Source organism: Carassius auratus, unplaced genomic scaffold (assembly GCF_003368295.1).
Source record: "Carassius auratus strain Wakin unplaced genomic scaffold, ASM336829v1 scaf_tig00013491, whole genome shotgun sequence".
In the NCBI taxonomy this organism is placed as follows: Eukaryota; Metazoa; Chordata; class Actinopteri; order Cypriniformes; family Cyprinidae; genus Carassius; species Carassius auratus.
In genome coordinates, this window is record NW_020524404.1 from 8,619 (window position 1) to 36,022 (window position 27,404).

Genomic DNA, 27,404 nt, shown 5'->3' on the forward strand with positions numbered 1-27,404 from the left:
GTTATGGAGGGCCAAGTTAATAAAAAAATTAATAATTAAATAAATGTTGAAATATATATATATATATATATATATATATATATATATATATATATATATATATATATATTATATAGCCTATATAAATCGTTAAATGCATATCTAAATAAACACATAAATATATAAATAAATAAATATTCGTCCGTTCATTCAGTCATTCCACATTTAATTTTCAGGATTCTGGGGCCCCGACAACCATAACTTTATAAATAAATGAAATATATTTGAGATATAAATAAAATGCGGAGGAAATGAATGAATGAATAATAAAACAAAATTATTTATTTCTGCATTTATTAATTTATTAATTAATATAATTTAGCCTATGTAAATATGTATTTAAAATAATTTTATTTTGAGTAATTTGGCCCTCCATACAATATAATTATTATAATTCTAAACATTTAATAAAACAAAAAAAGAGTAGTCTTACAAATGAGCGGAATCATGTTGTGAATATAAAGCAAATGTAGCCTATATGTCCGCTACAGTACAGATAATATGAAAGTTAATCTGAAGGCCTACCTAAATGTATCTGGTCTGAAGGAATCCTCTGATGGGTTTACGTCCAAATGAGCTGACGGCGAGAAACGGGGCGGTGCTGCTGCTGAAGACACACAGAGACCGGGTGAGGGACACGTGTGAAATCATCTTCTGCAGACACACCGTCTCCTGATGTAGGACGTCTCCTACATCATGTGGATGAAGCTAGTTTATCAGTCACAAACCGTAGGCTAATTACCGGACGAAACCGGAAACGATTACGCGATTGGCATCTGTACTATAAACATCACAGTGCTACAGTCGCATCTGTGGGAAAGGAGAGCCTTGATTTGATTTCTCTTGTTTATTTATTCAGACCGCGGCTCTAGTCTGCTCTGTGATATAAAGGTAGGTGCTGATCCGGGGTTTTAACATCTGCGCGCGGTTATCTGTTAGCAAACACATCTCTCCAGATAAAAGAGCAGAGGAATGCGGAGCCATTTGTTCCCCAGAGCTTCGAGAGAACAGCCTAGTTTGTTTAAAACCCGAATATAAAAGCCTGCTTTGTTAGGAGACGTGACTGCTGCTGTGAAAGCCCGGTCTGCTGAATACAATAATAGGACAGCATCATGCTTCTGTCTTAGTGTAGCTTAGGCTATATCAGATATATGCGTTTCAATGTCTAGGCTGCTCCAGCTGTGTGGAGGAAACATGGACCGCTATGAGGATTTCTGCGCACGCATTCTGTCTGAGCTGCGGTCGGAGATGATGCACGAGAGGAGCTGCAGTAGCGCGCGTGCTCGAGAGGGCGCGCACTCGCGCATCTGCTTCAACGGCAGGCCGCTGTTGTCTCCGGTTGTGAGTACAAGACATGATATGTGTTGTAGCTACTAATTATATGTAGCCTATATGAATTACTAATACCAACTTTTAAGGTAGCCTACTAATATCATGTAGATTTTAGGAGTATGTAAGGTACAGATATGTAGCTTTTAGATTTTATTGTTGGTACTGGCCTGTAACAACTTGTAACAACAGTACTGTACTGCCATACAAATGGTTCAAGGTCTCTGTCATCATTTTTGACTGTGTATTTTATTTGTGATGAGAAACTTTAAGGTCTTAGCAACAAGAAAATATGGTAATGAAACATTATTAATAATAATCTTCATATTTAAGTCAATTGGACATTCAATATTAGCAGATCAAGTTGTCTCTGTCTGATCATTGATTGATTGATTGATTTTGTCTTCTGTGTTTCCAGCTAAGTGAGAAACAACGAAGGGAGATGGTTGAATACAAGAAAAGAGCTTCACAAATGGAGGCCGAGAGACAAATTCAATGCAACAAAAACCTCCTCAATCAGATTCAGACCATTCTTTGGACCAATGAGGTAAGACGATTGGTGTTTCATGAATTATAGGCACTTGTATGTACAAGGGACTTATTTATTTTATTAAAACTGATATATTTCAGCTTTTTTTAAAGTGCTTTTTTATATGTATATATTTATTATTTATTATTTATTTTATTTTATTTTATTTTATTAATGAATGAATGAACAAACAAATTAAGTTTCTTATGCTTTCCAAGGCTTTTTCCAAAAAAAAAAAAAAAAACATTGTAATATTGAAATATTACTATAATTTCAAACAAACTGTTTCAAATATAATGCATTCCTGTGATGTAAAGTTGACTTTTCAGCATTATTCCTCCAGTCTTCAGTGTCACATGATCCTTCAGAAATCATTCAAACTGATAAACATATCCACAGTTTGTTCACTTTTAGAAATACAACAGCTGTCACTAGGACATACTCTTTCAAAAACTACTAATATAGACCTTTAAGGTACTAATATGCACTTTTAGAGGTAAATAAGCGACAAATGCGTACCCTTTGAAAAGGTACCACCACCGTGACAGCTTTTTTACAAGTGTGCACAGTACTGTTTTTACTGTAGCTGGTCAAATCAGTGCAGCTTTGGGGAGTGCTTTTTTTTTACATGAAAAATGATTTCAAACTTTTGACCTATATTTATTCATTGAGTGTATTCGTTATAATTTGTTGTGAATTTACTCCCATATCTTGTTGCACTTTCATTGTAGGCACCACAAATATTGGACGTGCCAAAGCCTTCAGAGCAGTGCCCTTCTCCCTCTCCGAAAACAGACTCCAGGAATGGTTTTACAGTAGCTGATACTGCAGACATTTCACCGGCTGGAGCCACAGAGCCGTACATTTGGTCTAATGAGCCACCGGTGACCCCTTCAGCTGAGCTGCATGGAGTGATGAGAAGAAAATCCACAGAAGAAAAACACATGCAAGAGGACATTCAAACGGAAGGAGTTTGCCTGCAGAACCTACTCAAGAAATCACGCGAATTCATGGAAAAGGAGCAAGGTAAACAGGGGTCAAAGGTCATCAGCAACACAATGGTTGATCCGAGCAGGATCCTCTCTGAAAGCCCGCCAGTTAAAGAAAACAGCTGTTCTTTGGATGAGAGTGCCTTTGGGTTACCCTTTTATATTCCCTCTCCAAACCAAACCTCTCCCAGTAACCTGATAAGCCCAGAACCCGGTCTAAAGCCCGGTTTAATAGCCAGACCCCACCACGGACGTCCTCGTCCCATTTCTGCCGGGAGCATCTTCTTTTCTTTGGTTGAAAACCCCAACCAACCGAACATGACAGCGAATGCAAGGCCACTGGAAGTCAAAACAACTGCAACACAGGACAGGAAGCTACTCGGGGTGGAAAATGTATGTATGGGTCGATATGATGATCACTCAACCCTGGGACACCCGGAAACGTCTCCAGTGGATCCTGAGCTCACAAGCCCTCTGTTTCGAAGGAGAAGCCACACGCTGGATAGCCACCTGTCCTCACGCCATCAGAGTCCCGTCATAGACCGGAGCCAGGAGAGAATGCCTCGGTTTATGGCCGGGGTCACCGCGAGAACGCCCACTCGACTGTCTCCTCCCTCACCCATGAACAAGACGTTCACACGGGACGGTCCTGTAGCAGCATTTATGGGGTCTGGGATCACCCCAGACTCTCCTTCTCATGCCAAACTACCTTTTGAGATGGAGAGAAACAGTGTTATTAGCACTGCGCTGAAAGAAAGGAGAACAGGTGAGAACAGAGCAAGTGTTAAAAATGAAGATTCAATTTAGAACCAAAAATGAGCCTCAGTCCTGTGATATGATGGGAGAACATTTTAAAGTTCTGAAAAGCTATTATCTATAGCCTTCCTAAAATATAGAACATTTTTTGAAAATTAAATAATTGGCATTTATGAGGTCATAGTACTAAAGTGAAGTCTGGATTTACATATATAATATATATATATATATATATATATATATATATATATTATATATATATATATATATATATATATATATATATATATATATATATATATATATATATATATATATATATATATATTATTCTTATTTCTATATATATATTTCATTTTTACCAAGACTGCATTTGTTTGATCAAAAATATAAATATAGAGACATTAATATTGTGAAATATTACTACTATTCGAAATAACACTTTTCTATTCTAAGCTGATTTTACATCATCATTACTGCAGTCTTCAGTCACAATCCTTCAGAAATCAGTCTAATATGATCATTTGCTGCAAAAAAAAAAAAAAAATCTTATTATTATATTATCAATGTTGAAAACAGTCGTTGCTTAATGTTTTGTGGAAACCATGATACGTTAAAAATAAAGTTCAAAAGAACAGCATTTTTTAAAAATAGAAACCTTTTGAAACATCATAAATATCTTTACTGCCACATTTGATCAATTTATTGTCTCCTTTCTGGATAAAAGAATTATCTATTAATTACTAACTAATTAAGTATTAATATCTTTAAAAAATATTGAAATGATCAATCTTTTTTGTAGAGTGCTTCTGTAATAAATATTAGGAAAACAGCTTTAAAAAAGACACTTTCCCTCTTTCCCCTTTTCTAAAGAACTCCAACACTAATATGAATAACCAATAATGTCACGCTAATATCTTAATGGACCGTATAAGAAAGACCACATAGCAACTCAAGAACCCGATAAGGCCACAAGTGATTCTTGATCAATGAATGTTCATTTGAGAATAAAGATCAGATGTTCTTTGATCATTCTTTGATGAGGGATCCTCTCAGACAGTCGTGCATGTCTTTTCCTCAGATGAGATGCAATGGCAAGTCCACGCTCTAGAAGACATGAAGAGGTCTCTGGAGGACGATTATTCTTTCCGGATGTCCTGTCTGATGGAGGAACAAGAGCGAGAACAACTGCACCTCAGTCAGGTCAGCACTGCCACACACTTACTGTCTGCCTGGGCAGCTACCTTTTAAGACTGCATCCTAATATAACACGTACACGTATACCGGGTCTTATAAATCAATAAATACACTCATAATATCAATGTTTTTCTGGACGCCAGCTTGGATGACGGTTGTGACATTAGTCTGTGTCTCGTTCAGGAGTCAGAGGAGCGGGTCAGGAGACTGAGGGCTCAGGGTGGTCTGAGTCCTGTAGCCGGTGAGGACGGGTGTGAACGTTACCCGTTACTGAGTCCTTTAAGCCCAGGAGACAGATCGCCAAGACACTCTGTGCCAACCATTGGTATTATTTCAGCTCTTTCAGCCTGTGATTAACGTCGTAAATTTGCTACCACTGTGTTTCTCACTGGATGCATATTTTGTATATGTTACAAAGGAATAGTTCAGCCAAGAGTGAAGATTCTGTCACCGTTTACTCACCTTCATGTTGTGTCCAAACTCTTTCTTTCTTTCTTACATGGAACACAAGTGGATGAAGGCAGACAATGATGAGCTCCAAAACAACAGGAAAAGACCATAAAAGCATCATAAAAAGAATTAATATGACTCATTATTTATATTTCAAGTCTTCCAAAGTTGTTGTGTTTCATTTCATTTCTTTTATTTAATCAGGGACAATGCACATTAATTAGTTCTATTGGGAGTTTAGTTCTATTCCACTCGTGTGTTCCTCTAAAAGCAAAAGATAACTGACCAAAAGTGTTATTATTGTAAAACTAAAACTTGTATATAAAAAAAGAAAAATATAATAAAAAATATTTATTTAAATTAGTAAATAAAATAAATGCATTCATTTTTTGTAATAATGCTGAAATAAACCAAAAACACGAAAAATAAAACAATTGAAAAGGAAATATAAAAAACATTAAATAAATTAAATTTATAATTGTAATAAAGCTGAAATAAAAAAGTACAAATTTTAAATGAAAAAAAGAAAATATAAACCAAAATTAGAAATGTTGCCTTGACAACTAAGTGAAGTTTAAATATAAGGGCTAGAAATACTAAAACTAAAACCGAAATAATAAAATTTGTTAAAGCTATAGAAATCTATTAAAAAAACTAATAAAATGACAAAAGCACACAACAAATGGTTTGATATGTGCTTTGCTAATATGCACAGTACACCAAAACATTTAAATAAAAAAAAGCTAATTCAAAATGTGAATAAATTCTATAATAGTCTATAAATTCAGCTAAAATAACACTGATTCAACACATCTGTCTGTATTTTTACCTTTCAGGTTTCCCTTCAGGGGATGTGTTATCCCCTTCGAAACAGACTCCCATGTATGTGAGAATCCTGAATCACAGCGCCGGCAAGAGAAACAGACTGAGCCAGGTTGATTTTAATGTGCTTTTACAACCGTAAACGAGTCCCTGTAGAGTAAACAAAGCTTCTATAAAGAGTATGATGTGAGTGTGTTTAAGAGTCCGCTGTTCTTGGACTGTAAGGGATGATAAACCTGTGATGCAGGTTGTGACAGCGGAGCAGCAGAGGGCACTGTGTCACCTCACTGCAGCCGTGAAGGGCTTCCTCATCAGACGACTGCTGAAAACGGAGAAAGTCAAGCACCTGCGGCAAACCGTGCAGGTGAGAACACAACAACACCTGCTAATGAAAGCCTCACGTGTTCTGTCATCCTTACACCTGTGTATTTCCTCAGGACACGCAAGAGTTTATCCGTTCGTTCAGCACTGATGCTCCTCAGAGAAGCGTCTCTCTGTCCGAGCAGGATCTGTGTCTGCGGGAGCGCGTCAGAGCGCAGGTCACACTTCTGTAATGCTCTCATACCTGTGTGTACAGCATTATACCTGACTCTGAAAGCTTCTGCTGTGTGTCTGTTTGTCTTGCAGTTACGCGCGGCCTTGTTTGACATTCATGATATCTTCTTCACGATGACACTGGAGGAGCGTCTGTGTCTGCTGCAGCAAGACCGAGAGCTGCTCTCCGAGAGGAAGCTCAGAGAGATGGTAACTAGCAGTTTCATGTCTAATGGTTCACTTTCTTTCATTTTGCTCAGTTTTGATCCTCGGCCATTGTTGAATGGCTTGTTTCCTTCCTATTTTGGAAAAGTACTAAGTCATTTCCATATGAAAGTAGGGCTTTGTGGGTCAAGTGTTTCTTCCCAACACACTTACAGTTTTATTCGGCATGTAGGAAAAAGCTAAAAGTCCCAAGGACAAGGTGGTTTTGTCGGCTGCTACCCAGAAATCTCTTGAAAGAAAGAAAAGGTGAGTGAGCATGATTACAATACTGTTATGTTGTATGCATATATATATCTGCAGGGTCCAAAATTACTAATACATCTAGTAAACAAATAAACATAAAAACTGCCAATGTTATTGGATAGTTGGATGGGGTTTTTTTTCTTCTAAAAATGCTGTTTGTAATTTTTTTTAAGTATAATTATATATTTCTATACACACACACACACGCACGCAACCACACACACACACACACAAACACACACACCTACACTTACACACACACACACTTTTAAAAATATATACACATTATTATTATTATTATTATATTATTAATTATATTTTTCAAATTGTAATTTTATCATAATTATAATAATATACACATATATTTATATTTTTATATTATAATATATACTAATAGAAATATCAATATTTACAAAAAAGATATAATTTTTTAAAATTATATTTGTTTTTCTTTGAAGAGAAAAATGTATACACATCAATATCTATCGATAAATCTATTCAACAATATACATATATATATATATATATATATATTTTTTTTTTTTTTTTTTAAGAAATACTGCTATTATAATATTATTTGTTATTATAATTATAATTGTTATAGTTATTTATTTTATTTAGTGTTTGTTAATACTGTGCTAAAATGCTTTGTATTTATATGCTTACTAGTTCACTCCAAAATGTTCTTGTATGTCATCAGAGTTGGTGAATCTCCAGGTCAGCCCAGAAGAGCTCAGAAGACCAAGAGTCCTCCCACAAATAGGTGAACACAAAAGCACTAAAGAGATGCAAGCAATCACTTCACAGAAGCCAAACAGACCCTTTCCACATTCAGTACTCACTGACTCTGCACCATATAGTTTATAGCTGCATACGCTCTTCCAGCAGTGTTCCTGAGTCTGTGTGTTGTGTTGAAGGATCCTGCAGCCCAGTCAGGGCCAGAACGCTCCTGTTTCAGGCCAGCCGCTCCTGCGCCGTGGGTCAGTTCTTCACATTTTGCTGCCTGTGATCACGCAATCTCCTGCTCCTACCATTTCCATTTTCTTTTACGCTGCTGTTGATGGAATTTGAAATTCAATTCAGTCTGCGGTGGACTCTTACAATTCTGGAAATGCCACGAAGCTTGCCAGGAGAGTCACCTGACATTTAAAATTGGCTGCGTTTATTTGTAAATGCATTTGGCAGGATCTCATGTAGTCATTTAGTCAACTGAAGTGTGATCAAAATATCCCTGTATTATATTACAAAGAATCACTGTGCGGGAAAGAAGCGCAGTATGGAATGCGCCACACATTTACAAAACCTCAAACACCTTTTGAACTAATAAACTGTATTTGAGTTTACATTTTTATTTTTCAGATATAATAAATCAACTTTACATGCAACGTCTTAATAGAAAACACACGGATGAAAAGTCTTTAATGTGTTTCAGGAGTTACAAGAAGACCCCAGAAGAGAGAGTGCAGCATTCTGAGAGGCTGAAGAAACAGCATTCACTGGGCTGACCTCATATACACTTATCAACTCAACGTGAAAAAATGATATTGTGCTAATCATGCTTCTAAAAATACTCCCCTGCTAGCCATCTCACTGAATTATGACTATAAAATGTCATTGCTATCTAGTTCTTCCCATGATTCTACTATACTGCTTATGAATATAGAATCAGTCCAGATATTATTTAGCTATAGTTTACTATAGGTTACATAACTAATTATAATCCACATAGTAGTACTAAATTACCTTTTTAAAAAAATTCCGTAAAGGTGGGATTGTCCAAATAACAGAAGCCTGCATTCACACAGAGAAAAGTTCAAAGGGTAGTTCACCCAAAACTGAAAATTCTGTCATTAATTACCCGCCCTCATGTCGTTCCAAACACGTATGAGCTTTTGTTCGCGACATTATTCAACAATTTGTCTCCTTTGCATCACCCTATAGCGCCATTTTGGAAAGTATCACTGCACGTATTCAACGTATGTACGCAGATACACTGTTTACATTCAAATAAAAGTGTAAATAACGTATCCGCGTACATACGTTGCATTTGTTGTTTGCGTTCATTTTTGGGTGAACTGTCCCTTTAATGCTGCCGTGTCAATGTCAGATAGTAGAATATGAATACGTGTCTATGAAGAGTACACACATTTCTCCAGAATTAAATGAATGTATTTGATCAACTAGCGCTGAATTTGTGCTTTTAATCATAATACTTTACTTAGAACTACAATCCTGTCAGTTGTTTATGAATGTATTTGCTCTTGCCTTGTGTACTTAAGAAGCACTCGACACATTTGCGTTAAATAAAACAATGGAATGTTTAATAAACAAGTTTATTTAATAAAAATATTTGTGAATTCAGTGAATAAAGACACCGGTATCAAATAGGAAGGCACATCTCAAACAATTACTTTAAAGAAAATTAATTTTCAAATCCGTAAAAACAACCTCAGTGAATGCTTTTATGAGCAAAGTGGTTATATGAGATGCTCTGTTATTCAACACAAAGCAAAAAGTATTAACAAAATAACCAAGCAAAGAAAGTTATTTTGGGTCGCCTTTGAGTCAATGGTTAAGAATTTATATTCATTTAAGTATATATTATTTATAGTGCTGTCAAACAATTAATCGCGATTAATCGCATCCAAAATAAAGTTTTGATAACATACATATATATGTGTGTGTGTATGTGAATACTGTGTATATTTATTATCCATATACAAATACACACATGCATAAAATTTTGTTTATATATTAAATACATTTATTTATAATATAAAATAAGAATATGTATATATATAAATATATAACATGCAAATATTTTCGAAATATATACTGTATGTGTGTGTATACAAATATAATGTAAACAAGAACTTTTGTGAAGGCGATTAATTGCGATTAATCGTTTGACAGCATTACTTATTTAATGTAATAAATCTTCACTAATGATAAGGGAACTGAGGCAAAAAAGTGGCATTATCCATTCACATCTGCATGAACACAGTAAAGAAACCGTAGCCAGTTGAAGTTCTTTCACAGCCGTGTCTGTTTGTGTATTTCTGACAGCGAGTGAATGTGCTGGAGGAGTTGATCACAGTACTCAGGGCTGCGCTGTTTCTCTCTCATCGCCTCCGTCTGCTGCTGTAAGAGTCCTCCGTCCACCTCACTGCCCACCTTCAGAACCTCTGACACAAAAAAACATATGGACACGTTAACATTTCCTTATTACATCAAAATTCACTCACTCTTTCATTAACACAACAAAAAATATAACCATGGTGCAGCGGCAATGCAGTTTGTGATGCTTCATACATACATACATATCTATATTTTTTTGTAATAGTGGTCATAAAATTATTAAGAAAAAAATTATACTCTCACTTTGATCTATATATATAAAGCGAGAGAGATCAAAAATGACAGCTCATAATTAAATTATGACCGCAGTTAACTGGTCTATTGATACACTCCCTTTCCATTAACTTTGATAAGTGTGATTATTACTCAAATGCAATAGCATCCATATTTTTACCTTTACAAATTATATTAAAAAAAATTAAATAAAAAAAACCTTCAAAGTCAGCTCACCATTACAAAAGCCCATAAAGCTGATCTGTGTTCTTTCAGCAGTCGTGTCTTTGTTGTGGGTATTTGGTTTTATCCTGATTTGTTTGGTCGGGGGATTTACTTTTATCCGTTGTTTTATACATTTGTAAGCGCAACAGAAAACAATGTTCTCTTTGTGTAAAGACATGAGTTAATTTCCTCAGTAACTCAAGCACAGTGTGACAGCACCGTCATTATAAGATTAACCAAAGGAATGAGGGATTATGGGATATGGCAAGTGTGGTGTTTTAATGGACATGTATCGCATCTGAGGTGTCTTTGAAATACGAGACATGTTTAAGAGCAGATTGGAAAACAAAGAAAGATGAGATGAGATTAAAAAGAGGAAAACAAGATCAGACAAATGGTGCATCCAAAATCGCATACTGAGTGGATACTGCACTTGAATCCCAGCTTACGTAAGAATACACTACACGATTTCCATCCGATTTACAGTCGACGCTGTTGCTGAATGTCAAAGCCATTCTGCAGATTTGAGCTGACCCCATATTGACAGAAAAACAAATTTGTTTACATTTTTGCAGATTTATTAAAAAAGAAAAACTGAAATATCACATGGTAATAAGTATTCAGACCCTTTGCTGTGACAGACATATATTTAACTCAGGTGCTATTTAACTCAGGTGCTGTCCATTTCTTCTGATCATCATTGAGATAGTTCTACACCTTCATTTGAGTCCAGCTGTGTTTGATTATACTGATTGGACTTGATTAGGAAAGCCACACACCTGTCTATATAAGACCTTACAGCTCACAGTGCATGTCAGAGCAAATGAGAATCATGAGGTCAAAGGAACTGCCTGAAGAGCTCAGAGACAGAACAGAACTGGCCAAGGTAACAAAACATTTCTGCTGCACTTAAGGTTCCTAAGAGCACAGTGGACTCCATAATCCTTAAATGGAAGATGTTTGGGACAACCAGAACCCTTCCTAGAGCTGGTCGTGTGGCCAAACTGGGCTATTGGGGGAGAAGAGCCTTGGCGAGAGAGGTCAAGAAGAACCCAAAGATCACTGTGGCTGAGCTCCAGACGCTCCAGAGATGTCGGGAGGTGGGAGAAAGTTGTAGAAAGTCAACCATCACTGCATCCCTCCAGCAGTCGGGGCTTTATGGCACAGTGGCCCGACGGAAGCCTCTCCTCAGTGCAAGACACATGAAAGCCCGCTTGGAGTTTGCTTAAAAACACCTGACGGACTCTGGTCTGATGAGACTAATATATAACTTTTTGGCCTTATTTCTAAATGATATGTGTGGAGAAAACCAGGCACTGCTCATCACCTGTCCAATACAGCCCCACCAGTGAAGCACCAGTGAAGAAAGTGAAAGTGAAGCATGTTGTGGGGGTGTTTTTCAGCTGCAGGGACAGGACGACTGGTTGCAATCGAGGGAAAGATGAATGCGGCCTAGTACAGGAATATCCTGGACGAAAACCTTCTCCAGAGTGCTCAGGACCTCAGACTGGGCCGAAGGTTCACCTTCCAACAAGACAGTGACCCTGTGAGTGTCTTCACAACAACTCCGTGACTATTCTTGAATGGCCCAGCCAGAGCCCGACTTAAACCCAATTGAGCATCTCTGGAGAGACCTGAAAATGGCTGTCCACCAACGTTTACCATCAAACCTAACAGACCTGGAGAGGATCTGCAAGGAGGAATGGAATGTGAAAAACGTGTTGCATCTTTCCCAAAAAGACTCATGACTGTATTAGATCAAAAGGGTGCTTCTACTAAATACTGAGCTAAGGGTCTGAATACTTAGAACCATGTGAAATTTCAGCTTTTCTTTTTGTAATAAATGTGAAAAAATGTCAACAATTCTGTGTTTTTCAATGCTGTGTATACATTAATGAAAAAAAACAAATGATTTTAGCAAATGGCTGCAATATAACAAAGAGTGAGAAATTTAAGGGGGTCTGAATACTTTCCGTACCCACTGTATGTGTGTGTGTATATATATATTTTTTTACTAAATATGAAATTAAAACTGCCAATAGGGGGTGACAAGTCACTGTCTTAATAAGAAAGTCATTCATTCAACCAATTAGTTCAAACAGCTGATTCATTCAAGTGATTCAGTATGTGACAGTCTTTATGAATGACGCACTGAATCAGTGACTCACTTGAGTCATTCAGAGCTGCGGTTCATTCAATAATAAAACACTGCTGTGTGTCGTTCAGAGATGGAACTATTTTCATTGGTGAAATTGAACTAAACAGACGATACTGGGTTCAAAATGTAACCCAACCTTAAATTCTTGTTTACTGAACCTGTATAAAATCGTGCAGATATTCGGGGAAACAGCACTTGCTTGTGTGACACTGCTAAACTATATAATATGATATAACAGCATTTTTTCCCCCTCGCATCTTGAATTTTTGGAGCATATACTGCATCATTACAAGCAACATCACACAGTCAGTTGCCATCCAGTCGTCAATGTCAGATGACATACAGGCCTGGGCAGAGCAGGTGCATTAAATGTGTTAAAACATTGTATTTTTCATAATTAATCACACCAAATTAACATGTTAAATCAACAGCCTTAATACAAATGCACTGACTTAACATCAGGATCCTGGTTATTCTGCGATATCAACCGGATGACTGTACATTATGGCCTACTTACTATATGTACTTTTTCAATGTCCTTTGGGGGGTTCAAACTGTAATCACGGGGTATGAAGGGTTTCCGAACAGTACTCTGTGTGCGTATGCACTAGGACACATTGACACAGGATTATGGGAAGGTGTTGACAGCCCATGACCTCGCTGGAGGCAGGCCAGTAGCAGAGGAGTGTGTGATGGAGAGTGTGTAAAAATGCAGGATTAATGAGGCTCTTTGAAGTGAAGAACAGGGAGGATCAGAGAAGTGGACCGTGGACCATTAACACTGAGCTGAATCACTTCCTTATGCGGCAGGAAGAGATTTATCAGTGTCTTATAACTGTCATCAGTCACAATTCAGGTCAAAACATCAGGTGATTACAGCAGAAATGAAATATCGCTGCCAAAAAAGTCCTTACCGAGGACTGAATCCTGGATTTTGGTGTCGGGGTCGTCCATGTAGAGCAGCAGCTGCTGGAACAGGAACTCCAGGTGTGGGCGGCACGACTGCGTGTCATAGTTTCTCCCCAGAGATGAAAACCACGTGCTCAGAGACTTGAGCGCTTCGACACGGACGTCTTCACTGCTGTCGTCCACACGCTTCAGCAGCTCTGAACACACAGATACACTCATCAAAACATCTACAGCCTCACACACACACACTGAATTAAGTGGGCCATAACAATTATTCCACAGACAGATAGGCTTTATTTATTTAATAATCTGGTATTCATTTTTCAGCAGACAATTCAAAATTAAATTAAGTAAAAAATAAATAAATTGAACATACTTTTTATAGGCTCTGTGCACTGTTGCATATTAATAAATGTCTTGGTAATTAAAATAAAATAAAACAGGCTTTTCATAGGCTCTGTGCATTGTTATTAAAATTAAATAAAACTGGCTTCATGTATATTAATAAATGCCTGGATAATTTGAGCAAGACACATAAAAGCTGACAAAAAACTGTTATGGGAACTGCACACTATTGCATACTAGTGAATGTCTTAAATTTGTGCAATAAGACAGAATACTGTGGAATACATTTACACTATTTAACATTGTTAGATTCATTTCAGTCTATCATTTTAAATAACATATTTGAATGTAAAATAACTGTGTTATTTCACCATTCACACAAAATAATAAAAATACAGACCTTACTACTTGATTTGATGCGATGATGAAACTACCACTGTGAGCAATAGAAGTACAATTCATTCAATGTGTGACCTTTGACATCCAATGTTCACAACCCATGCTTTTGTCTATGGCACTGTCCAGTGAGGACTGAATGATCTACACCCAAATGAGTTCAGCATACCTGGATAGATCTTGTTGAGTGAGTCGGTGTTGAGCCGCTGTGTTGTGAGTTTCAGCAGTGCGTGAAGAGATCTGCAGGCCAGAAGACGAGCCAGTTTCGAGTCTTCCTCCAGCGCAGAGATCAGCTGAGTGCTGAGAGACTCCTCCACCGACAGAACCTGAAACACAGCAACATCACACGGACAACATCTAATACCTACATTAGATTGTGTTTAAAAACTTTTTGTAATATCACAGTCCAGGCCTTTTCTTTCACCAAACGAATATTTAGTTTCACTCCTAAATGTGACAAAGTACAGGACTTAAAGGGTAAGTTTAGACAAAAATGAAAATTATGTCATACTTTCCGTGCGCAAAGAAAACACAAACAACACTTTATTCAACGATTCTTCTACCCGAGTTAACGTCTTCCGCCATTTTGGAGAGTATCACGACAAATACGCACACTTTTCCCAGAACGTAATCAACGTTGTTTACATTAAGCATTAACGTTGATTACGTTCTGGGCAAGGTGTGCATATGCGGTACTCTCCAAAATGGCAGAAGAAGGGAGAAGAAATGCTGAATAAATTGTACATTTCTTTCTTTGCGCACAAAAAGTATGCTCGTAGCTGTGCAAAACTGCAAAAATGGCAAAAAGTCGAGCCACTGATGTCACATGGACTTAATTTACCATGTCTTTACTACGTTTCTGTGTCTGGGAGCATTTCAGTGGCATTGCTGTCTATGCAGGGTCAGAGAGCTCTTGGATTTCATCAAAAATATCTTCATTTGTGTTCCACAGAACGAAGGCCTTACAGATTAATTATTGAAATGAGGTGATTAATTAATGACAAAATGTACATATTTGGATGAAGTATCCCTTTAAATGCGAAATACTGTTTTATGCGGTGTGTTAATTATGCAGTGTATTATGTGTGTTATTACTCGCTCTGCTGGGAAAGCCGCCCCATGCAGGACAGCTAACAGGCAGCTGAGAGCAGCCGTCCTGACAGCCGCGGCAGATCGTCCCGAACGCCACACCAGATTAGGCAGCAGCAAATCCTGCAGGACCAGCTCCATGTATTCAGAAAACCTCCTACAGAGAGAAAACCACAACAACTGTGTAACCTGACCGGTTTTAAACAGACATTAAATCTGCAGGGCTAATGACATTTTTTGCAGTATGTTTGCTTAAAGCAGTTCCATTTTTGGGATTTCCGGTGATGTCTTTTAGCAATAATGATTCATAAATAAGCTAAATAATAATTACCTTTATTTAAAAACAATAGAAGTATATGTCTTGATTTAGATGTCTAGGTAAACCTTTGCATGCGTGTGGTTTCTTTCCTTTCACTCTCCTCTTATTTCACTTTGCAAATCAAAGAGCAACATGAAACGGAGGAATATGATAAACCATGTATATCTGATCGGGACTATCCTGACAGGTTACTTTACTGGGGTAATTATGAAGGTTTGTCTGTGAAATGCATAATATTTAGATCCATATCAGGCCTCACAAAAGATCTCCGTTCTCAAAATGCATAAATCTTTGTTATTATGCATGTTTATACATCTATTTAAGCACGCAGTGAAGGGATTTTGTATTTATAAAAATATCAAGTGTTCAAAAGCTCAGTTGTTTAGTATTAAGCAACTGCTGTTCTCTCATGCTTCAGTGCTATCAGGTATGACAGCAAGCTTAGTACATGAGTTTTTCGTCAAGAGCATCAACATGCAAACTGCAGAATAAGCACATGAAGTTCAGGATCTGTGTTTGATGACCCCTGACCCCTGTGAGTCCAGAGTGTTGCGGGAGTCCAGCAGTAGTTTGGACAGCATGGTGAAGATGTGAAGTCTCATCTCAGGGTCTCGACTCGGTTCAAGGCAACTCTTCAACAGAGGCAAGAGAGCTGGAAGAAACTCTCCCACCACTGGACCTGAAATAAAACATGTAAAGATGATTAAAAAAAAACTACAATTAAAGTGATAAATGTAACTATTTCAAATAAATTACTGCACTACGTATTTATTTGTATTTTGCAATTTTTTTTTGTTTATATTATTTTTTATATCACACATTTATTATAAACAGTTAACATTTAATTATATTTTAAGGAATATTAACTCCATTTTACCATCTTATTTTTATATTTAATTATTATTATTATTTTTTTTATAGATTTTATTTATTTATTTTTTTCATTCAAAAGATTGTGGTGTTTTTTTTTTAGGTTCAATCTTTCTGAAATATTACTGCATCGAATTGTGCCTTGTTAAAGGTGTAAATGAATCCATGGAAAAATGAAGTAAACAATGTTGGGATCAGAAGGAAGGCAATGCAAATACTGTTTTTTTTTTTTTTTTCACAACTTGGCACTGCAACTTGGAGTCTTGTTGTCTTCATAGTCATCTTTCTCCTTTAGTTTCTGTGTGGACCTGTGCGTTCTCCTCTCTCTCCTGAACACATGCATGAATCGGTGGGCGGGGCTAAACAGGCAGCGATGTAGAAGCAGGCGTTGATCATCTTCTGCTGTATTACATCGGAGTGTCACATTCCTCAAGCTATCATATTGGCAGACTGCCTTCAATATAAGCTGTTTTAAGACTAACGAGAATGTTTTGAGTTCTGAAACTTGCAGGATGTTTTTATAGGCCAGTAACCTCTTGTTTGTCAAAAGATGAAGCGAATTTGGTTTCTCAGTTCATGACCGCTTTGCTGATTGTGCATCTAAACAGAATGAAGGCTGTCATTCCTGGCTGCAAATGAAGCACACACTCACCGGACTGCACGGCGATGATCTCCAGCTGTGTTTTCTGAATGGAGTAACTGGTCCAGGTGTGATGGGAGTCAGACAGCCACTGCAGCAGATCTGCCATGTGCTGCCGGTACAACTCACACGCTCCACCGAGACCCTGTGCCTCACACAAACACCGCACTGACTCCTCTGCCTGAGACAGAGAGAGAGAGAGAGACAGTAATGCTCAATCCATTAACATGTTTGAATGAAGTTTATCTAGGGGCTGGTAAATTAGGCTGAGCAGCTCCTTTGTACATGCATTAAGATTTTGTACAACAAAAGACTCTGAAGTAAGTTCAATATAATGAACTCAGACTGGTCATATCTCAGGTGTACAGCTCAATCTGTGAATGGGAAGCTTCATGTACATCGTTCATGTGAGTTTTACCTTGCTGCATTGCTCCTGCTGTGAGGTGAGGCTCTGAACAGACACCAGGACCTTCAGCAGCTGCAGACTGATGACAGCACAGTCCACCTGACACACACACAGCACAGCGTCCACACACACCAACAACTGATCCAGATACTGCGCCTGAGAGACAAAGAAGAAGAAAAAAAGAGAATCATTTACAGCTTTTCACATCGCCACTTTTCATTACTTTTGGTTGATGTTAACTTTTCCATTTTGCTTAATTTTCGGTTGCATTTAAATTAAATTAAATTAAAATTAAATTTTGTACTAATGCTCCTATATTTGTAATTAATTTGACCTTATTTTTATTACTTAAACAAATGGACTCGTAAATCTGTCCAAAACACACAATGACATCAGTCTCTGTTAAAAAAATTAAAATTGCAGACGGGCTTATACTCTTTTATCTTAATAAATAAATAAAAAATATTATAATTAAAATGAATAATAAAAAAAAAGAAATTAAAATATTTATTCTGTTGATTATGTGGTCTCAGTTTTGAAATAAATTTGTAAATAGATTTTCTTTTGTACTACATGGGCAGTTTTTGTATATTAATAAAAGGACACTACAACACATCTAAAACTCCCTGAGCTTGCAAACCTTTGACAGGCTTTTCTCTCCAACAGTCTCTGTTGTTTTCCTGTCCCACTGCATTTTACCCTCCCTCAAGACCTCTGTGTCTCTTTCCATGCAGTGATCACATGTCTAGACAAAGTGTCACATTCACAGCAACATTAGGATCATGACACGGTTTCCTCCACTCAGCGGTTCTGTCATTAACAGAGCCGGGACGATTAACCTGCAGGTGTTTTCACAGGCCTACAGGAAGTGTGTGTGTGTGGGACACTTTTACTACTAAATTTAGAAAACACAACTGAAAGAATGACAACTTTCTCTTTTTATTTAGGTTCAGGATTAGATCATAATTTTTTTTTTTTTTTACATTGATATATATGATTAATAATAATAATAATAATAATAATAATAATAAAAACTTAGGCAGACAGGGTTATACATGGGTATATAAATAAATAAATAAATAAAATAAATGAGACCAACAGGTTATGCATGGGTATAAAAAAAAAAAAAAAAATTATAAAAGAAAAAAATAATATGTACTACTAGTTGACCGAGTGTTCTTTGTTTTGAAATATATATATAGCCCATGATTGTTATATCATGATCTAGAAAAGCTTTTTTTCCATTATGCAATAGTAATAAATAACTCATATTAAAGATGCTCTCTCTGCCATTCCCGTCCGTCTGGCTCTTCTAGTCCATAAATCTGCTCCTGTCTCCACAGCGTTCACTCAGCAGAAGCGTGTCTTGTCCCACCCTGTCTCCAGCTCGTCCTGTTTCAGGACCGAGGTGAGCAGGCCACAGCTGTCAGCTACCATATTTAAAATATATACTCGCGAGTATACGTTTGCCTTTCTTTAGACAGCTGAGATTTACATTCCTGCTTGCAGTCCCATAGCAACACCGAAAACAAAACAGGGAGAACTAGTGCTTCTGTTTTCCATGTCCTGAAGGCATCGAAAATCCATTTCATAACGTATTACACAAATGCACACCTTGTGTTAAAGACCGACGACATCTAGCAAACCCTCAAAAGAGGACTGCAGGCGTATTATTTCCTAGCCTTGTTCTTACACGATACCTTTTTCCGATGGTTTTGGAAAACAGACATTCGAAAGAGTTCTGACAACACTGACATCAAAGAGCCACCTGACATCAAAGCTGCAGAGGACAAGAAAGATCAGATCATCTGCCTCCGTTCACTCAACACCGCCTTCACTGAGGAGCAGTTTACACTACAAGGTGTTCAGCCAAAAACAAGAAACGTTTTATGAGTTTTGCCTGTTCGTTTACATGACATCTGTGTTTTGGGGACTGAAAACGCATATTTTTGAAAACGGGTTTTAAAGTGCAAGCTTGATACGGGAATCTTTGAAAACAGTGACGTCATGTGCACGCGCAGTACATGTTAGGTAGATATGCTCAATACATGTCGATTTTAACGGCAAGCGCGAACAAACATACACAACAATGGCAGATACAGTAACATTACTATATGCAATAGCCTTTATGAGATAGTCCATGATCACTAGATTTTATACAGGTGTTACTGTAACCATTTTGTAAATGGTTATCAGCAACCAAATATTGATAATGTGGAAGTTACTGCCTTTTACCTTGGCATGACTTATGTTTTGTAGACAATGCAAAGGCAGAGTACTTTAAATTCAAAATAGGCATAAAAATCAAGTTTGAGCTCACCATTTTTTAAACCTATAATTAATTTGGCTTGACAAGTAAAAAACTCAAGTCAACTCAGTCACTAAATTTTTCGCATTTTCACACTAGAAAGTTTCTGCCTTTGTAGGGCAGCATATAAGTATGTGTACATGTATATACATATGTGTGTGTGTGTGTATTTAGTATTGCACTATTATAGCATGCACCCATAAATTAAATTATATTTTTACATATACTGTATTTTTTAATATTAGTTTAAGTTTTACTCATTTTGTTATGTGCTTGTCATTCATACAAGGATACTTCATATACATACAGTAAAAATGATATTGTGAAACATTTTTTAACAATTCTTAATAAATGTTTTGTATTTAAACAAAATTTGGGATCAATAAGATTTTTTAAAATACAGAAAAAAAGGAGTAATATTGTGAAATATTATTGCAATTTAAAATAATGGCTTTATATTGTAATACACTTCAAAATATAATTTATTCCTGTGATACAAAGCTTAATTTTCATCAGCCATTACTCTAGTCTTCAGTGTCTTATGCTGATTTATTATGAGTTGTGCAGCTTAACATAATTTTTTGGATTCTTTAATGAATAGAAATTGTGTTTATTTAAAGATATATCTTTTTTTATATTTTAACTGTATTTTTGCAAACACAGATTCAAATCCTCTCTAATATAATTCTCTCTCTCTCTCAATTTCCATTTAATGTCAGTTATTAGCTACTGCGATATGAAAAACATAAAAACAGGACAATTTACCATTTCCTTCCCTGCTAAAACTGACAAAAAACACCTCCCAGTCAAAGGTCCTGCAACATCTGTGATGGACCGTGTCTTTATAATGTGTCCCCATTTCACAGCCGATGCTTTTGAAGATGCTTTATTTAACGGAAGGAAGACTTTGTGAGATTCTGGCATGAAGTCTGAGAGATGAAACATGGGCAGCTGGACCAAAGTATGCAGGATTGCGGTGGACGCACAGGGGCAAAATTAGTCATTTTTCTCTTAGTGCTTTTAATTACACTACAGAGGAAATTCCTGCATAGCCCTCAGGGGTGGTGACTTGGCACCGGCGAGATGGCAAACTCAAAAAATATAGTGCTATTTCTGATATCAAAGCGAGCCGAATGTGGGTTGAGAGGAAACCAGGGCCAGACTCTTGGGTCTGGGTGGGATTTTTCCACTCGGTCTGACAGAGATATGTCCTAACACACATCGGCACTGGGCTGCAAAAATGTAATAAAGACATTCCTCAGGAAAAGTAACCGGAAAATGAAATGTGCAAATAGTTGTTTTTAACCATGTGTAGCATATCATTTTGGAAAATTGGGGCCACAATTTTCACCAAAGGCCACTAAGTGGCTGTGCTGTTGGTCATAGCATCATTTCTTCTGTTGGATGCCCTAATGTTATCGGTTGGCTGCATAACTTCACCAAAAATGGAATGAATTCCTGGTAAAATAATCAAAATGGGCAAATCTGATTCAAAATAAATAAAGACACTCCTTTACAATGGATACAGAGCACTCAAGAACAGGTAGAAAGCAGAAAGCTCACGGTCTCTCACCTGTTGGGACCCCTGACAGACTTCAGGGTGTGAAAGTGTGCCTCCAATTGTTATCAGGTGGGGTTCTAATGCCTCCCTTGAGCTCCCTCTTAAAACAGACCCCAGAACCATGAGAGGAGCCCAGGGAGAAGCAGACGAGCAGGAAGAGGAGTCTTCAACGTGAGGCAGGAGCAACTTGAGGTAAACCTCTGGACTGACAAACACTCCCAACAGCTTTGCTGACTCCAAACACTGTCAAGAGATGGAAATCAAAATGCAATGCAATCAAAGCAGACACAAACCATTCAGATACCATTTGTACAGTTCCAGAGAGCAGCGCATTAAAACAACCCAGTTATGGTTATGATATTTTGGGACACCAGTGCACTGACCCCAATATTTAATTGAACAACTTTGAACAACTTTTAGGTCTTTGCATGTAGGTGAAGTCTCACTTTTCTAATAAAACACGATAAAAAATACAAATAAATAATTTAATAAAAATTGTGGAAAAAAAGTCAAACCATTTTTGAAAGGATTACAGTTTAATTCAAAAGGAAATGATTTTACTGAACTTATAATTAGTGCTGTCGAACGATTAATCGTGATTAATCACATACAAAATAAAAGTTTTTGTTTACATAATATGTGTGTATAATGTGTATATTGAGTATGTATATATAAATACAAACATATGCATGTATATATTTAAGAAACATTTTGTTTATGTTCAATATATTGTATATGTTTATAATCTTATATTTTAAATTATATAATGTAAATATTTTCAAAATGTTGACTGTATGTGAATGTATTCATGTATAGATAATAAATATATACACAGTACACATACATAATGTAAACTAAAACTTTTATTTTGAATGCGATTCATTGTGATAAATCATTTGACAGCTCTACTAATAATCAAGCCATAGCTTTATCAGGTTCATACTAGGTCTGGATTAATTAATTACAGTAAAAAATTTGGTGTTAAAAGTTTTAACGCATTTAACACACTTGCTCCGCCCCAGACCTATGCGGATGATCTGACATTTCTGATGGCGATTATCCGCTTCAAGTCAAATGATTCAATGAACCATTCATAAAGAACTATTTACTTCACTCCTGGATGCATCAACTATTTGAACGAATCAAATGAATTAATAAATGCCAAATTTGATGTGCGATTAATTAATCGCCACATCATGTAATATATTAGAGTAAAATTTGGAATCGCTTATCAGCACTAGTTTATACATCAAAAAGTCCTCTAATAGAGAGTTGGAAAAGACTGCAGTGCATTGAAAACTAAATATTTTCCAGAGTTTTATTTTCTTCATCTTTATGCATGAACAGCTGCTTAATTTAAGGAATATTTTATGGAAGGGAGGCCCTTGACATGCGTGGCATCAAAAAAGTTCAAACTTGTTGGTTAGACTGGCTGTGCATATTGCTTTGGTGGAATGCTAAGCAGTCTTGTGAATGCTGATCCTGTCACCTGTGCTCTGACGTCAGTCTCGGGGTCTGCGCAGGCGCGGTACAGAAGCGTGAGCAGTGACTGCAGGTGTTGTGTGCAGTGATCTTCAGCGTGCAGCAGCAGCACCCGCAGCAGCTGGGCCGTCTTCACTCGCGTCTGCACTAACCAGTCACCCATGTCCCGGCCCACAGCAGGAAGCAGCTTCGACAGATTCCTCACCACCAGCTCCCTGCAGCCCAGCCCGGGACGCTCGACTGCAGGAGACAAAGAAGAGAAACATTGCTTTTACTGGATTTCTCTCATGCACAGCTGGTGAAACAAGTCTCTTAGGCTCACCGTGGCTGTGTTTATTTGATCAAGAATACAAAAATACAGTTTAATTTATTCCTGTGATGCAAAAAGCTGAATTTTCAGCATCATTACTCCAGTCTTCAGTGTCACATGATCCTTCAGAAATCAGTCTAATATGCTGATTTCAAGAAACATTTGAATGATGTTGGAAATAGTTGCGCTGCTACAGCACACATAGAGTATCTTTAATGAATAGTCCCTGATGAATAGAAATCTTCTGTAACGATGAGTTGGTTATTAATAAAAATGCAAACATCTGGCTAACCGTTCTTTCACATTAAGGTTATCTGTTTTTCTGTCCTCTCTCAACTTTTCTCTCAATGGAGGTAGAAGAAATTAATAAATGAAATAAACAAATATAAAAGCTAGCATCTGCCATCCCTGCAAGCTTCTTCCTAGTTTCACTCATGAAATAACCCTGAACTAGCTCAGGCCTGTGGGGCTTTTATTCTAGGACAAGACAGCTGCGCATCAAAGTCTGTTGAAGGGGTAAGGGGGTGCTACAGTAGCTCAAAAGTTATTGAAGGGTTTCATCTAGAGTTTTCATAACTAGCATATATGTATTTAGTATATATAACATCGTTTTTAGGAAAGAAAGTCAGTCTGGTAATAGCGTGTCCTACCTCCAGATGTGTAGAGGACAGGAGCAGGCAACAGGAAGTCCATCTTATCCTTCAGGTCATCCTCATTTTCCTTCTCCCATTGAGATCCTACTTGTCTCCATAAGTCCTCAGCGAGAGACCTGAATGAATTTATTGATCATCACTAAATCATCATTTTGTATAAGAAAAGACACTTTTTTTTTTATCAAAATGCTTTTTTTTTTTCAAAGAAACTGATTCTTATATATAGCAGGGATGCATTATTTACATTGAATCATTTAATCAAAATTATATTATTATTGTTAAATATTATATTGTTAAAAAGTGACAGTAAAGACATTCATAATGTTACAAAAGAATGATTGATTTTATCAAATTAATGCTGATCTTTTTATAAAATTGCATTTATAAAAGAATTGTGAGAAAAAGTAGATTGTTTCCACAAAAACATGATGCAGCACAACTGTTTTCAACATTGTTAATTATAATTTATATAATAGGAATATATATATAATATATAATCACAGGAATAAATTACATTTTAAAAACAGAAAACAGTTTTTACTACTTTATACTATGTATTTTTGATTTAATAAATGAAGCCAAACCCTTACCTTTTAACAACAGTATATGATTTACATGAATTTACTTAGTTTTAATGACTTAAAAAGGGCTGGAAAACAATGTGATTTCCATGTCTGTGTGTTTGGTTAGACCTGATCTCAGGGATCTCATCGCTGAGGCTGCTCAGGAGAAGTGGGATGAGCTTGTGGAAGTAGGAATACCGGTCCGGCAGACGGAGAAGCCAATCACCCACGACTATAGTAACTGCTTTCCTCACCTGAACAGATGAGACAAAAATAAACCATCCCCATGTGGAAAAAACACCAGATATGTGCCTTGTAAGACAGGAAGCATATTTCATATTTAGCAGAAGGATTTCTTGGAAGGATACCAAAGAGAAGCCATTTATTAAATAAGCATCAATCAAGAGCTTTCTTTAATTTGATTTCTTTGGTATTCATTGATTTTTCAGTGAAGCGGCTGCCAGCTTACCCGTGGAGAGTCGTCAAACAGTCTCTGAGCCATGTGGGACAAAACGTCATCTAGGTTCTTGCCTGTGCTGTGCTGAATGACTGCGCCGATGGCCTGCGTGACACAAACTCTCACCTGGGAGTGCTGGTGAGAGATCGTCTGCAGCAGCGGCTTCAGGAGACTCTCAGCCTGCAGGTGGAAATGATCTGAGCAAAGAGAGAGGGGGGGGGGTGGATATATGTGATAGGTGTTAGGAAGAAAATGTTAGCCTGAATGAACTGTAAGTCGCTTTGGATAAAAGGGTCTGCTAAATAAATAATTTAAATTTAATTTAAAAAAAAAAAATTTAATTTAAAAGATAGATAGAGAGAGATGGATAGATAATTTCCCCAAGTTTAAAGCCAGTTGTCAGTTAAAAGAGATATTTTTTTCCAAAAGAGACGTTTCCTTGCAGTTTTCCACCAAAATAAATGCTCAATGATTTAATGTCTGAAAGAAAAGAAAAAAACCCCCATAAATATTAGTATTGTAATTTTACTGTCGTTTTACAAAATTATAATAATAAAAAGTATTATTACTATTATTTTTACAGTTACAATTACTATTACAAAACTTCTATGCTTGGAATTTGTTTTTTTCCTATGCTGACTTTACCTACAAAATCGCTCCAATTATATTATTATTATTATTATTATTATTATGGTGATTATTTTATTTTATATTGCAAATGAATCACAGAAAATCTAAATACTGTATATATATAATGCATACATTTATATGCAATGTATTTATTAAACTCACATTATATATAATGTGAGTTTTATTTTTTTCAATATCGTGCAGCCCTAATATATATATATATTATATATATATATATATATATATATATATATATATATATATATATATATATATAAAAGAATAAAATACTACAACTACAACTAACACATCTAAAGAAACAACACATCTGAAACCACAGGGAAACTTCTCTTTTAAAAGGCTTTTCTTTTGTTGAAAACTGATTTCTAAACTCGGGGAGATGTTTGGATCCAAACCACAATTTCAGGCATTGTTCGAATACATAAATATACTCGCCAACACTTTTTACTCTCATTTGGCCGAGTGTTAACTTTAGGTCAGGGTCATCAGCCTGGCCTCGTTACCGTGACAACCAACAACTTGTCTCAAGATCACTTTGCTACTAAACTTCTGTATAATGAAACCAATTACATTTACCCCACACACACACACGCACACATATATATATATATATATATATATATATTATATATATATATATATATATATATATATATATATATACACATCTTAACTGTCTTTTAAAGAATATTAACAGCTTGAGGCCTCACTTACCAGGAATGCTCTGTGCAGCACTGATGGCACATTTACAGCTCTCTTTCTTGACTTCAGGAAAGGGATCTGTGATGGTCCTCTGCAGGATCTTGATCATGTCATCCAGGTAGGGAGCCAGCTGTCTGCCGCACACCTCCAGCAGCAGAGACAGCATCTCCATCAGGGCCAGCCTGAGCTCCTCCGCAGGCTCCAGGATCTCCTGTCCCCCGAGCCTCTGCACCAGCGCGGGTATCAGGTAGGGCAGAGCGTCTTCTGGTCTGGGGACAGCTCTTATGAAGCCCGTGAGGATCTGGATCGCCGTGTCTCTGCACGTCTCCGTAGGATCTGAAAGACATTTCAGCAACGCCTTCAGCAAACCGGCGAAGAGCTCCTGCAGCGCGCCGCTGGACAAGCTTTGCTCGACGGTTTCTCTTTTCACCGCTTCTAGAGCTCGTCTCCTCGCGCTTTTGTTGTCGTCGTTTAGACAATTTAAATGGCGGGCGAGAGATTTTAAAACATCCGCTGCTGCTCGCTCATCGCTGGCGGTAGCCATTACTGCTTCACGTGTGCGTTTGTTGTTGCTGGAGACTGGTCGTCATGGCGATCGTTGCCGCTACGACTGCAGCTTGCGACAGCTTTGATTGCTTTACGGTAGATGTTAATTCAAAACAGCTCCTCGACTTTATTTTACTTCGAGTCCATGGTCAGAACATTTTCAAAAATTAGTAGAAAATCAAATATGAGCGTATCACTATTTTATTGTATCCCTACCATATATATATATATATATATATATATATATATATATATATATATATATATATATATATATATATATATATATATATATATATATATATATATATATATATATATATATTTGTGTGTGTGTGTGTGTTGCTATT

General features: G+C 36.8%; 2 protein-coding genes across 5 annotated transcripts; one reads left to right on the forward strand and one right to left on the reverse strand.

The window, feature by feature from the left end:
* Positions 1-619: 619 nt before the first annotated feature.
* LOC113074040 (centriolar coiled-coil protein of 110 kDa) lies at positions 620-9,815 on the forward strand. 3 transcript variants are annotated; one of them, XM_026246750.1, is made up of 14 exons: positions 620-930; positions 1,209-1,380; positions 1,787-1,915; positions 2,629-3,652; positions 4,724-4,845; positions 5,023-5,164; positions 6,126-6,223; positions 6,359-6,475; positions 6,549-6,650; positions 6,739-6,855; positions 7,043-7,116; positions 7,814-7,876; positions 8,031-8,093; positions 8,546-9,815. In XM_026246750.1, the coding sequence occupies exons 2-14, from the start codon at positions 1,234-1,236 to the stop codon at positions 8,616-8,618; spliced, it is 2,271 nt and encodes a 756-aa protein (XP_026102535.1). In that variant the 5' UTR covers positions 620-930; positions 1,209-1,233; the 3' UTR covers positions 8,619-9,815. The 3 variants fall into 3 exon arrangements, with proteins under 3 accessions (XP_026102535.1, XP_026102534.1, XP_026102536.1); XM_026246749.1 differs by having other exon boundaries at positions 621-1,380; XM_026246751.1 differs by lacking the exon at positions 8,031-8,093 and having other exon boundaries at positions 624-1,380.
* Positions 9,816-9,932: 117 nt separating this feature from the next.
* On the reverse strand, positions 9,933-27,074 carry LOC113074041 (dynein assembly factor 5, axonemal-like). Of its 2 annotated transcripts, none has more exons than XM_026246752.1 (13): positions 26,521-27,074; positions 25,168-25,352; positions 24,828-24,952; positions 24,133-24,251; positions 23,180-23,412; positions 21,703-21,933; positions 17,834-17,977; positions 17,428-17,596; positions 16,437-16,584; positions 15,593-15,743; positions 14,667-14,823; positions 13,762-13,953; positions 9,933-10,298 (listed from the first exon to the last, which is right to left on the reverse strand). In XM_026246752.1, exons 1-13 carry the CDS (start codon positions 27,050-27,052, stop codon positions 10,147-10,149), a joined length of 2,538 nt encoding a protein of 845 aa, XP_026102537.1. In that variant the 5' UTR covers positions 27,053-27,074; the 3' UTR covers positions 9,933-10,146. The 2 variants fall into 2 exon arrangements, with proteins under 2 accessions (XP_026102537.1, XP_026102538.1); XM_026246753.1 differs by lacking the exon at positions 9,933-10,298 and adding an exon at positions 14,502-14,537 and having other exon boundaries at positions 13,817-13,953.
* Positions 27,075-27,404: the final 330 nt, after the last annotated feature.

Coding starts and splice junctions, on each gene's coding strand:
- LOC113074041 (XM_026246752.1), bottom strand. CDS start 27,052: ATGGCTACCGCCAGCGATGAGCGAGCAGCAGCGGATGTTTTAAAATCT. Junction 24,953..25,167: donor TGTTTGACGACTCTCCACGG/GTAAGCTGGCAG, acceptor TCATCTGTTCAG/GTGAGGAAAGCAGTTACTAT. Junction 21,934..23,179: donor AGACTGACGTCAGAGCACAG/GTGACAGGATCA, acceptor ATCTCTTGACAG/TGTTTGGAGTCAGCAAAGCT.
- LOC113074040 (XM_026246749.1), top strand. CDS start 1,201: ATGTCTAGGCTGCTCCAGCTGTGTGGAGGAAACATGGACCGCTATGAG. Junction 1,916..2,628: donor CCATTCTTTGGACCAATGAG/GTAAGACGATTG, acceptor CTTTCATTGTAG/GCACCACAAATATTGGACGT. Junction 7,117..7,813: donor TCTCTTGAAAGAAAGAAAAG/GTGAGTGAGCAT, acceptor GTATGTCATCAG/AGTTGGTGAATCTCCAGGTC.